General features: G+C 35.3%; 1 protein-coding gene across 1 annotated transcript in view; it reads right to left on the reverse strand.

Moving 5' to 3' along the window:
* Positions 1-15,859, reverse strand: part of LOC140148431 (calcium-dependent secretion activator 1-like) — a 107,265-nt gene that overhangs the window by 42,207 nt on the left and 49,199 nt on the right. Inside the window, 9 exon segments of the mRNA XM_072170368.1 lie at positions 725-826; positions 1,582-1,769; positions 8,362-8,498; positions 9,852-10,055; positions 11,080-11,188; positions 12,661-12,727; positions 13,796-13,932; positions 15,622-15,648; positions 15,651-15,735. Of these exon segments, the coding sequence (XP_072026469.1) occupies positions 725-826; positions 1,582-1,769; positions 8,362-8,498; positions 9,852-10,055; positions 11,080-11,188; positions 12,661-12,727; positions 13,796-13,932; positions 15,622-15,648; positions 15,651-15,735 (1,056 nt within the window).

A 15,859-nucleotide genomic window follows, 5' to 3' on the forward strand; every position in this document is an offset into this window, starting at 1 on the left:
TATATATACTAAAAGGCTAAAAATGCTATCCATGTTTGGGCATGTCCCCATATGGTCATTTGTACTGAACACCTCTCCCCAGCCATATACTATCTTCTGCAAACTGGTGACTATACAAAATCAATTCAATTTCCAGTCAAAGATATTTTTCAGAATCAATTCTGACAAATTTCAATATGAGAAAGCTTTTGATGAGACAATATATCAATATTCTATTGAAGCAAAGCAAATGTTTCCATAATTCCTTATTAATAAATAGGTCCAATGCAAATGCAATATTCACACTTATTTGGTCAACTGGAACAAGAAATATCAGAACAGAACTGGAAATCAAATTTGAATTGATACTACATGTTCCAGAATAATAACCCAATTTGAAATATAGATTCATATATTAACTAGTAAATAATAAAACTGGGAGCAACAGGATGACATTTGTGCCTCAAAACAGGCTATTCCATAGATTCCAGAACTGGGCTCAGAGGAACAATAGCAATGATACCTGAGATCAAGTTGAGTTCTCATGATGAATACAATATAAAAGCAGTAGCATTTAGGTCACATTTGGTATCAGTTTTACTTCCAAACCATGCAGGGTTAATCTCAAAACAGTTATTCCCAACTTTTAATAATAAATCAGTAAGTGAAATTAATGTATGAAAAGTATATCAAAGTGCCCAGTTTGGTAACATCCTGCTTGTCAGTTGCTGAGTTATCATCTTACCTGAAGTGTGTTATTTGGTATTCTAGCAAGCATCTGAGTCTATCCTTGATATCAAGGAACTTGTCGTTCTCCTCCAATGTAACTGTACCTATTCCATCCGGTCTGAAAACAACAATGATAACCAAATCAAGGTTTAGTCATATCAATTCTTTTCAATTCTTGCTTTATGAATAAATTCTCTTTCAAACTAAATAGTCTGGTTTTCTCATGGCATTTTTACAATTTCTCACAAATTAATAAAAAGAAAAAGAACTAGTTTGACATGTCTATAGTCTGGTTTTCTCATGGCATTTATACAATTTCTCACAAATTAAAAAAAAACAAGAACTAGTTTGACAAGTCTATAGACTTGTCAAACTAGTTCTTGTTTTTTTATTAATTTGTGAGAAATTGTATAAATGCCATGAGAAAACCAGACTATTTAGTTTGTAAGAGAATACTGGTTAGCCTATATATAGACCTATTGTAGTTTTTGTTTTGTTTTGTTATGTTATGTAATCCAAGCAATGCATTAAAACAAAATGCTACGCTAAATGCCATAATTAGTGGCTTGCGAGTTCGGAGCCATCGTGTTGTGCTCTTGGGCGAGGCGCTTTACCTTACTTGCCTCTTTCTACCCAGGGGCGAAATGGGGAACTGTTATGAATATTGTCCATTGAGCGCTGCCCAAAGGTATGAGCATACCTTGGGCATTGTATGGCAGCTGACATACTCTAACGACAGCGGAATAAATGTAAAGCGCTTTGGTACATGTGCACATGTGAAAAGCGCTGTATAAATACCAACATTTATTTCATTTATCTTATTTGCGCTTCTTTTATTTTGAATTCAGAAGTAGTTTATCCCAGTCTCCTTACCTGTTTCCATGTACATGTGATGCACAAAAAGCAAAGCTGTAGTGTATCAGTGTTGGGTCTATCATAGTGCCCTTCTCTGCCCTGTCTAACAGGTTGCTCAAATAGCATAAATGGCGATGACAGCCACGGACGCCATACCTTGCGCAGTATTCATCCAAAACAAAAATCTGTCCCGGACTGAACCAGCCCTAGAATAAACAAAGAAAACAAATGGAAATTTTAAAACTCACAATGATATTGGTTACGTGTCTCTGGCAAAATGCAAAATATCTCCGCCAAACTTAACAGGCAATTCAGAATAAAATATACACCAGAAATACCAAGAGATTAAAATAATGAACAATGTGAAAGAAATGGATGCATAAAAGACAATAGGTGCCAGCATAGAATAGATGCACCATCAACCACCTGCAGCTGAAAATTAACAAATTAGTGCAAATATACATTATATTTTAATTATTACTTTGACATACAATAAATAATATACACAATTTTTGACAAAATAAGGGGTGAATATTCACTGCACATGTGTGTTCCCTCCCTGTTGTATGTCTGAAGCCTAGATTAGTATTAAAATATGCATAAATATATAAAACTATAACTTACAAGTGCTTGCATAAATCTTGGCCTAAATTGCTCAATCTTGTCAATTAAAATAAAACATGCAAAATCTAAAGAATGTCTTCTAAATCTTATAAGAAGATACTGTAAGTAAAAGAGCGATGATGGTCCCAAATAGGTCGTCCAAAGATACAGATAGTGAACAACGCACATTAGTGCAGTTGTGACCAAGTTTGGTTGAGACTGAATTTTAATATTGAATTTTAATATTCATGTGAGGCTTTTTTTTTCAATTTTCAGCCATTTTACAAGTTGACCTCAAATGACCTTTGACCTCAATGCATGACCTTGAACACCATAATAACATGTGTGTCTCCACAGTACTATAGGCCTGCTAAACCTAAGTTTGGCTGCAATTGGATTTAAACTGTTTATAAGATTAAGAGACCAAATTTTCTTAAAGTTTCACATATTATTGGTATTTTATACGTCGACATCAGTATGTGACCTTGAACATCACCAATACATTCATATACTGCAGGTATAACCCAAGTTTGATTGCAAATAAGATTTGAACTATAGAGGTCGTCAGCCTTTTCCGCAGGATCCGCCATCTTGTGGGTACTGCCGTTCTGCATGTCACACGTTTTATACATTACGCCCCCGATAACGCGGAAGTCGCAGCAGATGACGCACCTTTTCAGTCAAGCGTCACCGCGGTGATCTTAGCAACAAGTCACTCCGTACCCACAAGATGGCAGCATTGACGTCACAATGACTACCTCTATTCCTATGACTATGAAACTCCCACTCCCAACACACATCACTCACTCACGCTACCATAAGGTCTTTCCTTCGGACAACCTAAAAAGTATTTTTTTAATTTGAATGTCATTGTTAAAAGTGCTGCAGAACAACAAAGGAATGGTGCTTCAGTTAAAATAGTTATTAAAATAGAATATCTTAGTGATTACTTTCGTGGAAATCTTCATTTAAATGTCCAAAACAATTCAAGTGACAAATATTATTCCTATCTTCATGCTTAAAATATCCCTAATAAAGAAGCCTTTTACACAAGATAATTATATCTTAACCTAAAAATATCCCTATTAAAGATATCTATTGCTTTGGAGAAAACATCATCTACAAATTATGATATGATTTCCATAAGGAGTCAATTTTTCAAAGAAAGTGAAATATAATTTTAGCACGGATATCGTTATTATTGAAATACTTAAAGGGCAGGTCTATAGCAAAAACAACATCATATCATTGGCAAGCTAATATTATAAGGACAATGAAAATAACTCCTTTTTTGAGAAAATAAGACGTTTAAAATTGATATTCCACAAAAACCAACTTAAGCGGTGAGTTCCTTGAGCGAGACAGATTTAGCCTAGAAAAAGCGGTGGCGTCATGAAATGAGATGTGCCCGCTTTGAGAAAAGGGACTATAAACACTCTCAATGGACAGAACGTATACTTGTTGTTCACAGAAAAAAACCTCTAAACAGTATTACAAATTTAATGGTTTTTAAACATATGGATAAAATCAGCAGCTTCTTTTTTATATATTAGTAAATTGTGATATTACAATTCATATGTATATCAATATCATGAGAAATAATAGGCCTAATAAATAAATAAATAATTTGAGCTTAGAATTTCATCTGAGACTAGCATATAAACCGTGTTAAGTCCACAAACGTAGTTATTATAGTTTCAGTTGGATGAAATATTACAAAGCAAACGCATAGTAACAATAGTGTGCATATTGTTATGCAGCATTGTTATGGTAAATGATAGTACAACTCATTGTTGCTAATGTCAAACTTGTCAAAGTGATTGTGATTGTATGATGAGAGCGTGGTATAGTGTCCGCTTCATTTACCTACGTCGTCAGCCAAACGGGGGGAGAACATGTACGCTTCAACGGGGAAGAACACAATTTGTCCTTTTTCAGGAGAAATACGCATTAAAAAATTGCAACAAGTGTCAACTTGTAATGTAATAATTATTCTCTTCGAATAGAGATAAACTTATTTTTGCAATAGACCTGACCTTTAAGTAATTTATTATATTTTCATAAAATGTATATCTATTTCTGTCAACTTATCCAAGTATCAAATCATGCTAAATCAAGCAAACAAGATTACATACACTCTGAATGAAAATATCAAATAATTAAAATCATTAAAATCTGTGTTCAAAAGAGTGTATTTTCAGGAAAATTGTGAAATATCATTAGATTAAACTGATAATCAAATTTAGTGGGATGAAATGTCACCTGACTGCACCATATGATATCACGCTGAAAAGAATATGATGAAAATGGATAAATATATTATTATTATCATCATCAATAAGAGTAATACGTCGCCAGATCAAACATTTAATTTATATAATTTTTTTAGTAAAGATTTACAGATCTGCTATAGTTTTTATAGTTGAATAAGAAGCATTGACGTAAGAACATATCCAAACATTTACCCAAGACATACATAATAATAAAAAAGCAGAAACCGCAACCCAAAATAAAAGTGTTTGTTGCAAGGATTCTGACAACAAAAGGTTTGTTTGTTAACCTTGTTATATATGTGTTTGTTGCAAGGATTCTGAGACAATGAAAGGTTTGTTTGTTTGTTAACTTGTTATATACATGTTTCTTGCAAGGATTCTGACAACAAAATGCTTGTTTGTTAACTTGTTATGTGTATGTTTGTTGCATGGATTCCGAGATAACAAAAGGTTTGTTTGTTCCTTGTGTTTCTTGGGATGGTCATATCCGGCCTATGGTATGGTTATTAAACCAAGTTGAACAATCTGCGATGATAGCAACAAACTACGTCACATGCAGATGCAGCCTATATATGATGCAACCAAGCTGACTTAGTACCTTGATGGGTTTAGTCAATATCAATAATTTAAATCAATCAATATTTTATACAGACTACAATATTGTGAAAACATTAAAATTAAATTTGGACTTGTATACTAGAGACTCATTACACTTTTTAGCTGAAAATAATAGACCACTTTTTGGGGTCCCAATTAGAAACTTCTTTGTACTCTAATTCTGGTAAACAAGTGAAATGTAAATATTCCCATAGATAATAATATTGAATTATCATCAGGTCAAATCCTAGTCACTTATTTTGACCAAATGTCAAAATAATTTTGATTGATTTTAGTGACATATGGCTTATTCTCCTCATTCATCTAGTATTTTTAAATGTTATTAAATCACAGTGGTTCTATTCATTCAATTTTGATGACATCCAAAAAAATCAATTCGCTATTGAGTGCATTAGTTCAGATCAATCAAATAAGATGGAGATGACGAGTCAGATGGCTAGTCACTGGGGTCAGTGTACATTATCTCATGATATACAAAGTGGAACATTATACAACCAGTTTTTTCCCTGATCAGGACAGGTGATAAAATTTGTGTCATGTGCTGTATCCGTTTAGCGCAGGCATTCTCAAATAGCAGCGTGTGCCATTTATGGTGCATGGTGGAGTTCCAAGTGGCACACAGCCTCACATTAAAATAAAAAATTAATTAACAATTTTTTTAAAATTAACAACAACAAAAAATTTGCAAAAGTGGAAGCGAGTCAATAAAAGAACTTTCTTTTGAGTTTATTTATAATCATTTTGAAGTATAATTATGACTGTTTAATTTTGAAAAACATGCCAGGTGGAGCCCCTCCCAAAAAGCTAAAATCCAAGAGCGTCCAGGCCCTAAGGGCCGCCCCTAGACCTCGCCCGTTCTATGCTGCGCTCTCTCGCATTGGATAGTAGCACTTCAGGTTCATTTCATTTCAGACAGTGGTACTTCAAAATATCCACTTGAGAATGCCTGGTTTAACAGTTAGCCCCACCAGCAATTCAACAAGCAACCATTTTTATCTGTGTCAGACTAGAAAGTAGCTGACTAGAAACTAGTCTTCTATATTTTGCATTTTACTTAATTAATTGACCACTTTGTTATTACATGTATAAATTATTATTTTTTTTATTGATTTATATACTCTACATGTACATGTTAATTTTACAAAAGCTTTATCCAAACTTTTAATTTGAATTTTTCGCTGTGTTCTTGCATCATTAAATATGTACATTTTAAGATGGAAACATTTTTTTTTTTTTTAATAAATATCTTTGGCTCACAAACAGAAGGCCCCATCTCCACCAAAATGTGATTTTGGTTTCAAAATTTTCAGAAAGAAATTCTCTTTCACTCACAAAAAAGCCTCATCTCCAATACACTCCCTTTTCAAAGTTATAAGCAAGTATAGCAAGACATCGTCATACAGTTATATAGGATGACCAATCTTCAATTGCTTTTATCTCAAAATGGTCAAAATGGAGCTAAGGCCATGTGTTTCTGAGCCCTCAACATCGACATTATCATCAGTCTAAAATACCATACATAAACACAGAACAAACAAGCAGTCTAAAGAAATTTTTGAAGAAGTTTATATTTTAGAATAGTTCCATTTTTATGGTAGGTTTTGCAACAAGGTATGTCACCCATGACCTGTGTTTTATTTCATGAGTATGCACCATTCTCAAAATAATCATAGAATGTATGACAGGAGAGGCATACCAGATTGGAATTTTACCCAATTTTATTTAGAACAGGACCAAGAGCCAGTGCTTACATTGTGTATTATCCAGCCATTATATTTAAAAATTAGTCAATACACATATCATGTTAACATACACCATTAAACACACACACCTGTCTGTGTTTGCCTCCAAACGTGGACATTGTGTTTTGCTATCTAACCGAGGACGTGTGTATGATGTTTTCATTGCCTAACCGTGGACTAAAATGGCGGATTTTTTGCGTGTATAATACGAAACGGAATTTTAGCCATCACCCTGCGGACGGTAGTTTTTACACGTGTGGTCCTCGGTTTCAGGCAAATAGCGTTTAAAGCATCTAGCATGCATTTGAGGTCTTTTGCAGCAGTTTGAGACCGAGGACAGTCCTCGGTTGGAAGTAGGTCCACAGTTTAGGGTGAAAAATCTTGTGTGTGTCCTCCTTTGTCGGCAAACACGTACGCACTGGTGCACATGAAACACACACAATCACTACATTGTTATTGTTTCTGTCCACACTTCCATTTGTTTTCATTTTCAGTTAACTTATTGTAAGAGTAAAGCCATACAAATAATTAGATATGACATTGTTTTGGTTAAAGACCCATTCAGTGATTCTAGCACAAGTGTAAAAAAATAAAATTGTTTATAAATTGCTTAAAAGTGAAGGATAAGTCATTCAAATTGTCATTTGGTATTTTTAGAATGAAAACAATTGGCAAAAAACAAAGAAAACGGCAGTATTGACGCAGTTGAAGCCCCATTCAAATGCATGTAGCTAAAATTACAGATTCATGTAAAATGTCTTATTTTGTCTTAAATACACGGCTTTCGGCTGGACCACTAGCAGGCTATGTTATACAACAATGACAAATCTGAATTTTGATGATTTTTAAGATCGTCCGGATGAGCAAATCACTGAATGGGCCTTTAAATTAAAATAAAGTAACAAGACAAAGATGATTTACATGGAAATAGCAATAATCAATTTATAACTCATGGATCAATCCATGTTGTAGCAACTGTTTACAGACTTGTTAAGGTTTTCAAAATATGACAGATATAATGTCAAGTTAATTTGTAAAATTTGAAAAATTTCTAAAATTGAAAGTAAAAGGCAAAAGGTCATAGTATACGTACTGCTATTGATCTTGACTAATACTTTTTTTGTGTGTAATTTGTCAATTTGATGTTTGATTGTTTTATATTATTCTTATTTTTTTTTCTTTTGCTGGGCAGTCTCCTATTTCTAAACATATATGACTTTAAAAACTGTGACCATTAGGAAGTAATCTATTTTGAATATATTTTGATGCATTATTAAACTTCATTAAAAAAAACGTATAACACCCCACACACACATTATGTGTAAATACCGGCAACAACAGAGAGAGCAAATTTTCACTATGCAACTACGAACACACACATCTGACTTTTATTTGCCTTACCAGTCCCTTTTGAGCATGGACTCAAAACTGCAAAAACAACTCAAACTGCAATTGTTATTAATCCTCAGTTGCTGTGCGTCCACAGTTATACAAAGACTTTAATGTGTGTGTTCTTGTTTGCTGGTATTTACAATAGCACACTCCCACACCCATAAACTTACCAGACATGAGTAAGAGTCGTTAAGTCGGTGGTCAAGTGTGAGTGCTTGCAACAGTTCTAAGAGTTGTGCATGGTCAAAGTTGCATGGATTGCTGTGAATGAATTCATCCATGCCATGCTTACGAGCTCGATCAGCATCTATAGGATTCAAGTAGACAAAGGAAGATCATCATATACAAAGAAAAGGTGAATAAGGAAGGGCCGGGGGTCCTTAGTTGAAATGAGGGTACAGGGATGTGCAGCAGATTCTGGGTGCATTTTCAGCCATTTAGTTTAGACTCTGGTGCATTTTCAGCCATTTTGGTTTATTGATGGCTATCAATTTCATGAAAATTTGGTTTAATAAAAGGTTTTTTCTTCCAAAAATGCTAATTTTCCATTGTTTTTTTAGAAAAATTTGTGAAAATTATCCAAAAATGAATAAACTTTTGATTCTCAAATCAAATTGGGTTTAAAGTCAGGTAATTTTTCAGAGTCCCAGTCACATATCCCCACCCAAACCAAAGTTGAGGCCCTCCTGGAAAAGGGTTTTCTACAGCTCTGTGTATAATCATCTATACTGAATTGTGACTCATGGGAACCAAATAAGTGTACACAGGCATTACCAAAGAGAAACCACACCATATGTAAACAGTATAAATTACGACACATTAATCTTAATAAACACCTTTACAGAGTCATTATAAGATAAGGCTTTCTGGTTCTCAACCCTTGATATTATACATTCCACAAATGTTTGGAGTAACCTTTATTTTTGTGCAGGTATTATTATCAATTGACGGGCTCACTGAATCCACACTATGCAGTTAGGAAGAGATCAACAATACTTAATTCTGTTACCTATTTTGGACAATGGTCAAGATCCAATGACCTTTAACCTTTTCCAAACACTCCAATGTATTATGGAATCAATTATACGCTGGCGAAGTTACGTAATAATCGGATTAACTACCATAGCAATAGGTGAAAACAATTTTTGAATATACCGCGCTGCACTGATACTTTCACGCGGTACATCTGCATTGAACCATATCATGCTGATCACTTGCACCTGTAAGATTAGTATCTTTGAAAAGACCAGTATTGTGTTCAATCTATGATTGCAGACATACACAGGTGATTAGTTCAATCTGCTTGTAGTGCAGCGATATGTTCAAAATTGTTTTCACCTATTATATGGTATTTAATCGGATTTATTACGTAACTTCGCCAGCGTATAGTAACAAGTTGCACTCAGGGTTGCCAAACCCGCGATTTGGTAGCCCAATTGGGCGACTTTTGAAGATTTTTCCTGCGACTTTTGACAATTTCCTGTCCCATAGAAACCAATGGTTAAGAAAAAATTTGGGCGACTTTTCAACATTGGCTCCCGCGACTTCTGATAGTTTCCTGCCCCATAAAACCAATGGTAAAGAGAACAATTGGGCGACTTTTCGATTATTTGACTCTCGATTCGGGCTGAAATCTTTTGGCAACCCTGGTTGCACTTACCTCCTTGTAACCTGGAGATGATGGCATTTGCTCCTTTACCTCCTGCAATCATAGTAGGTGGCACAGGTTTATGAGTCTGACCTGTAGCTCGATATATGGCCTGAACCCACAGTTGTCTGTCTACTTCCTCATCGCATGCTAACACGATATCATCACCTTCTTTGAGTGCCTTGAAGAAGAACCTGCCACCTTCCCTCTCCAAATCTGTTGAAACAGATAAAATACAAAATCTGTTGCTATTGCAAGTACAATTTCACATTTATTACCAACAACTTACTAACAAATGATTAACAGATATTGAAATAACTAGAAAAGTGCAAAAGTGAGCATATGACTGCTGAAGATTGTTAAGTTTGAGCTAATTTTAAACTTACGCCAAGTTAATTGTCAATGGTAAAGCAGAAACTGGAAAGTCTATGTTGCTACTAATTATTTTTTCACAACAAATCGGCAAAAGTGAGTATATGACTGCTGAAGAGTGTTGAGTTTGAGCTAATAGTAAAGTTAGGTTGCCTGCTTTAAGTAACATAGTTATTGGTAGAAATTTGAAATGATAATTTCTAATATTGCTTTTAACTAATAATAATACTTGGTCCATATCAAAATTATCAAATAGTATTTCCCATAATGCAGTCATTACATTTATACACTCTATGAGCTCTAATACTGCCTACCAACTTGACATTTCAAAGTGACTGCTGAAGTCTTGTAACTCCAACCACTGAAAGTAGCTCTATATCACAATTTATAATATTTATATCAGATGTCATGTTTCGGCTTTCAATGAACAAAGCCCCCTCAATTCGCCAGCGAAGTGTTACATGTAATCCGATTATCACTATGTCAACTGGATCACGCTTTTGAGTTCTGCACCACGATCGAAATGATCGCAACACAAAGTCTATGGCATGTACTACCAATACCAAAAGGTGCGTGATCCAGTTACCAGGGAGTTATGTAAGCACTTTGCTGGCAAACAGTGGACAGACTCATGTAGGGCCAACCCTTAAAATCATTCTTCAGACTCTCTAAACTGAAATATTTATATGGCAAGACCTGCTTTTAGAAGTAGGATAAATGCCAGAGATAAATGCTGGAGAACCTGGAGAAAAACCTGGAGGATCAGCAACAAAGCTCACTCTCAGCAACAGGTGATGTTAGACACAGCATTAAGATGTGACTACATCACTCATTACCACATCATATCATGATTTGTTAGAATTCCTACCTGGTTCTGGGTCTGTGTATGTGACTGTATAACCATCTAATTGCATCATTTCTTTGGGGTCAGCTTTCTTCTCTATGTAGCTACACAAAGCAAATGTGTATTGGCTCACCTGTAATTGATAATAAAACAATACAAACTGGTTGTCAACATCACTGGTACTAAAAAATATAAAAAGAGCATAATTATGTGGTTTGTTTCAGCCAAATTTGGACTGATTCATGTTCTACCCTTTTGTCCTTGAGCAACTGTTTTGGAAATGTTTGAAATACTGAATAATGTTGTGATGGCTGGCTTCAAAGATGACTAATTAAGACTGCTCAATTGCAGTTGTAGACCTATGATCTAGCCTATGATATGAATCTTGTTTGGGATTCTTCATAACAAATGACAGTTGCACAAACGTCAGGGAAAAGTCCCATGGAAATCCACACTCCCTGTGTAGAAGATTTAGTGTAAGTCGTTCACAGAGGGAGTAAGGTTTTCAAATATAACAGACAATCGGGTAACTGCCATTTGAAATACTCAAGTTGGGGAAGATATATGTGAGACAAAATGTGATAAAAATGGAAGACTTTCCTTTAATCTTCCATTGGGATATGACAAGATTTTATACAATACAGTCAATCCAACTATTTTACTATCGTAAGTTTCTTTAATTATTACTTAGGCCTACTATTTATCTACAGTGAAAATGAATGAGAATCAACTTTGATTCTAATCTTGCCAGAACTAATTCATGGATCCTCACCGTAATAAATTCTAAACATTAGACATGACTAGAGTTTGTTCGGCTTACAATAGGCAAAAATTAATTGTTTTTTGTCATGTCAATGAAGTCCAAACTTACTCTTGCGTAAATTCATATAAGCGTGTGTTATTCACACATTAGGCCAAGGAAAGTCGATTTTGAGTTTCTCGTCACCCGCCCTCACTTCATTTTCTGACCCTCACTTGAATTCATTATTGTGATTTTCCAAAAAATACCGATAAAAACTGGTTATATTTGCAAAAAAAATTATGAATATCCCTTTATTTTTTGTGGAAAAATCAAAGCATACATATTGCTGTCAACCTTGTAGACTGTTTTTAATATACTTTTGAATCTCATTTGGGTTAAACATCCATCTTCAAGTAAGCGGCAAATAACAACACATTTTACATGCGTGTTGGTCATATAAATGAAAGGCAGAAAAATAATAAATAATGAATAATGAAAAAGTTATCTCACTTGTTTTCAGAAATTATGTGACGGGAAACTCAAAATTGACTGTTAGGGGCCTTATGCAACTTGTGCCAAGTCATACGCCCAACTGCGTGGACGCCATCCTATATATATCAATACACCTTGAGGTTGTTGTTTTTCCGCCTATTATAAGCTGAACAAACTTTACCTGTGTAAACACATTATAAAAAGTGCACCTCCATGTTCCATCAACATCATCTAGCTCAAAATTAATGTATCTGCTAAATTTGCTAATAGTGCTTGTCACCCAGTTCATATTTCACCATAAAGTGATTTTAGAAATGCAACATCCACAACCTTTTCAATCTATATAGAATGAACAACACATAGTGTCGTACCTGAACCAGCACAAAGAATCTTTTCTTCCATCTCTTCCACACTGTCTTGCCTCTACAATACATCCATCTGCAAAGAAAAATTAGAAACAGACCAATATCATATAATGTACTGCTCATTAGTAAGTACCAGACTAAAGACCTGTTCATCAGGAACAGTCTGTGTAGCTCAGTGGCTGGAGCATCAGACTCGCTATCCGAAGGTCTAGGGTTCAAGTACCCACACAGGCAGGTATGTCATGAGTTTATTCTCTGGCATATCTGCATATGCATATATGTTTCCATTGTAATTTTGATGTTAAATTGTGCTAATGTGCAATGCTAGTTCTTTCCCATGTACATGATATTACTGATCCCTAGAGAACCAAGTGATTCCTACAGAGTAAAAGATTACTATTGACATCAGGGTCATTTTATCTCCTTTAGTCCTTCAAATAAATCCATGCAGTAATGTCACTGGTTAAAAGTTGTCAATAGAATTTGAAATGTGTGACTGTATAATTTATGTTCAACTTTTCATAAATACATGGAGGATTTTTCACAGGAGCCAATATCTACATCAAGTAAAGCAATTCTGGCATTTTACATTACGATGCGTCGCCAGCGGTTGCTCACGTAACATACAGGGTCGACATCGCTGTTCTAGACACCATTATATTTTCACCTGAGTGTGATAATAATGTTTAAAACAGCGCCATGAAGGATTCTGTGTGATCAATAAAATGTATCTACTATTGTAAATTACCGTTTTGCTGCTCGATCCTGTGTAACATCGTTATATTGATATTTAAACACACAATGACATTATGTTCCTGTCTTGTATTCATTGTGTTGTATTACACGGGCTTTGAATGTCGACATTTTCCCATTATGCACTGCGTATTTTGACCTCTCCCCTAGCAAACGCTGGAGGCGCATCATATTGTGAATCGACCGAATTGTCTGCATGGGCACTGTGATCCCCATCTGGGAAGTGATCGCGTAGTGAGCACCTTAATTATAAGCATGTTACAGTGGGTTACTGTAGCACTTATGTCACAATGTCGTCCACATGTACAAGAGAACTCCAGATTGATCCGCATCTCAGACGTCGATCCACATCTGGCCTCCCATATGGAGTCACCCAATGTCTACTTACCCACAGTGCTTCATGTTTTGTGGTTTATCCATTTTGATGGCCAATTTGATTTTGATATTTTCATTGCCTTGCTTCGCTAACGTCATCTTATGCCACTCAGATGTCTTGGGGCTATTTGGGGTGGGATGCAGCACAATCTGTTAAAAGCAAGAAAAAATGCACAAAATGGTTGGACAAGATAGCTAGCCACAATATCTTGGTGATTAGCATTTACTCATAACTGAGACTATAATACTGTACATGATTCAGGTGTAACAACTAGGGATTGGATTTTGAAAATTGCAAATTGCACCCTGAGGATGTTGTGAGAGGAGAGGATGAGAACTGCTTCAGTCATAACATTTCCTTTAAAAGGGAATGGTCCCTGGCATGTAAAATTCCTTTGAAAGATAAAATTCACAAATACAATTCTTGTTAAACCATAGCTGAAATTCCCATCAAAAGTAAACAAGGTCTGATTGTGTTATATAACAAGAGACTTGTTAAATGAATTCAATTGACAAGACACATAATACTTGTGCTTAAAGCTCCATGATCCAATTGACAGCTTCATCCCCCATTCATCAAAACTGAGATTTTGGTATCAGAAGAAAGCTCATATTTTTCTCAATACTCCAGTGAAATTTAACGCCCTAGATGTGTTTTGTTTAAAAATGGTGTGAACAAAAACATAAGTGATTTGTGGTTACCACACCAGAAGTGTATGTTCAGTCCTATGGGGCATTGTTATACCTGTTTCTGCTTCTCAATCAAAACCATTGCAGCAATGCAACTCAAAATTTGGAAATGGTAGGTTCTAATGGTTGACCTCATACTAAGATAGAAAGCAAAAATCTGACCAAGCCTCTGTAAGTGCTAGAATAGGCTGTGATGCATGCTCAAACCACCCTTCCCTGGTTTGTTTTCAAGGAAGTACTGTATTTGTCCTGTTGGTCAGCCATTTCTCTGGGGACATTTATTATAATGATGAAATGAAAATCCAAATTAGATATTTTACACACATACATCCAACGCACACAAACATTAATAATATAGTGCGTCTGAAGTCATAATCATCATTAGCCTATGCCAGAAAATGGCAATTTTACTAGGACATATGACTGGTGCCTTGAAAGAGCACCCTGATAATACAGTTATTCCTTGAAACAATTGGAATGGGAGGTTATTAAGGAACGAGCCCTAATTATTTTGACCTCTCCCCTAGCAAACGCTGGAGGCGCATCATACTATTTTCTTCTCTCTGATGTCATAGGTATATAGACTTTGTACGATCAAAGCCCCTAAAGGTCATTGAGCAAACTGCGACAAGATTTTAATCAAAGACGCTAATTAGTAAAATTTTCTAAGGAGCATTTGACAGACTTCTTGAGATCACTTTTTTGTCCTGTAAAGAACATTCTCCCAGTGCCATTTTTAAATGTCGAGAACATGCAACCTTAGGACCTTTCGGCATAATTAATTAATTTTTACCAATTCACAAAAATATTTAGAACTCAGCGAAAACTTGATTTTGATCAATTAAAAAGATATACCAAGCTTCCGATGCAGTCAAGACATGATTTATGAGGACAATATTTGTGTATTTTTATGACAGTCCAGTTGGCAATTCGTTTTGGTTTAATGGAGTCAAAAAATATTGCCCTCAATTTTTATTTTTGCCAATTTTGAGGCACAAATCTTGCTTTTTCTGGCATTTTGCCATCTTGCATTTTAGGTCAAAAAATTGCATTATTTCTCTAAGCCTAACTATACATGTGACTGTTGAGTGCATATACCTACCCATTCTATATGTGCACCATTTCTTACCTAGACACTGAACACCTTACCTTTCCAAGTAATGTATCATCGATACTTGAAATACGCCTGTATTTTCAGTGTACAGCTTGATTTTGACTACAGGTAGAGGATGTGTGGTGGTGAAATCACCTTGTGTGTCCCACCTAAACAAAGCAACACAAAATGAAGAAAACATAACAGGGTGAAAGGGATGGGATTCGGAGCTACTCGCCATGGGGCGCTGGATAACAATCTCTTACACATACCTTCCCCAACATTGTGCCCTCC

This window comes from Amphiura filiformis, chromosome 3, assembly GCF_039555335.1.
Source record: "Amphiura filiformis chromosome 3, Afil_fr2py, whole genome shotgun sequence".
NCBI classification, from domain to species: Eukaryota; Metazoa; Echinodermata; class Ophiuroidea; order Amphilepidida; family Amphiuridae; genus Amphiura; species Amphiura filiformis.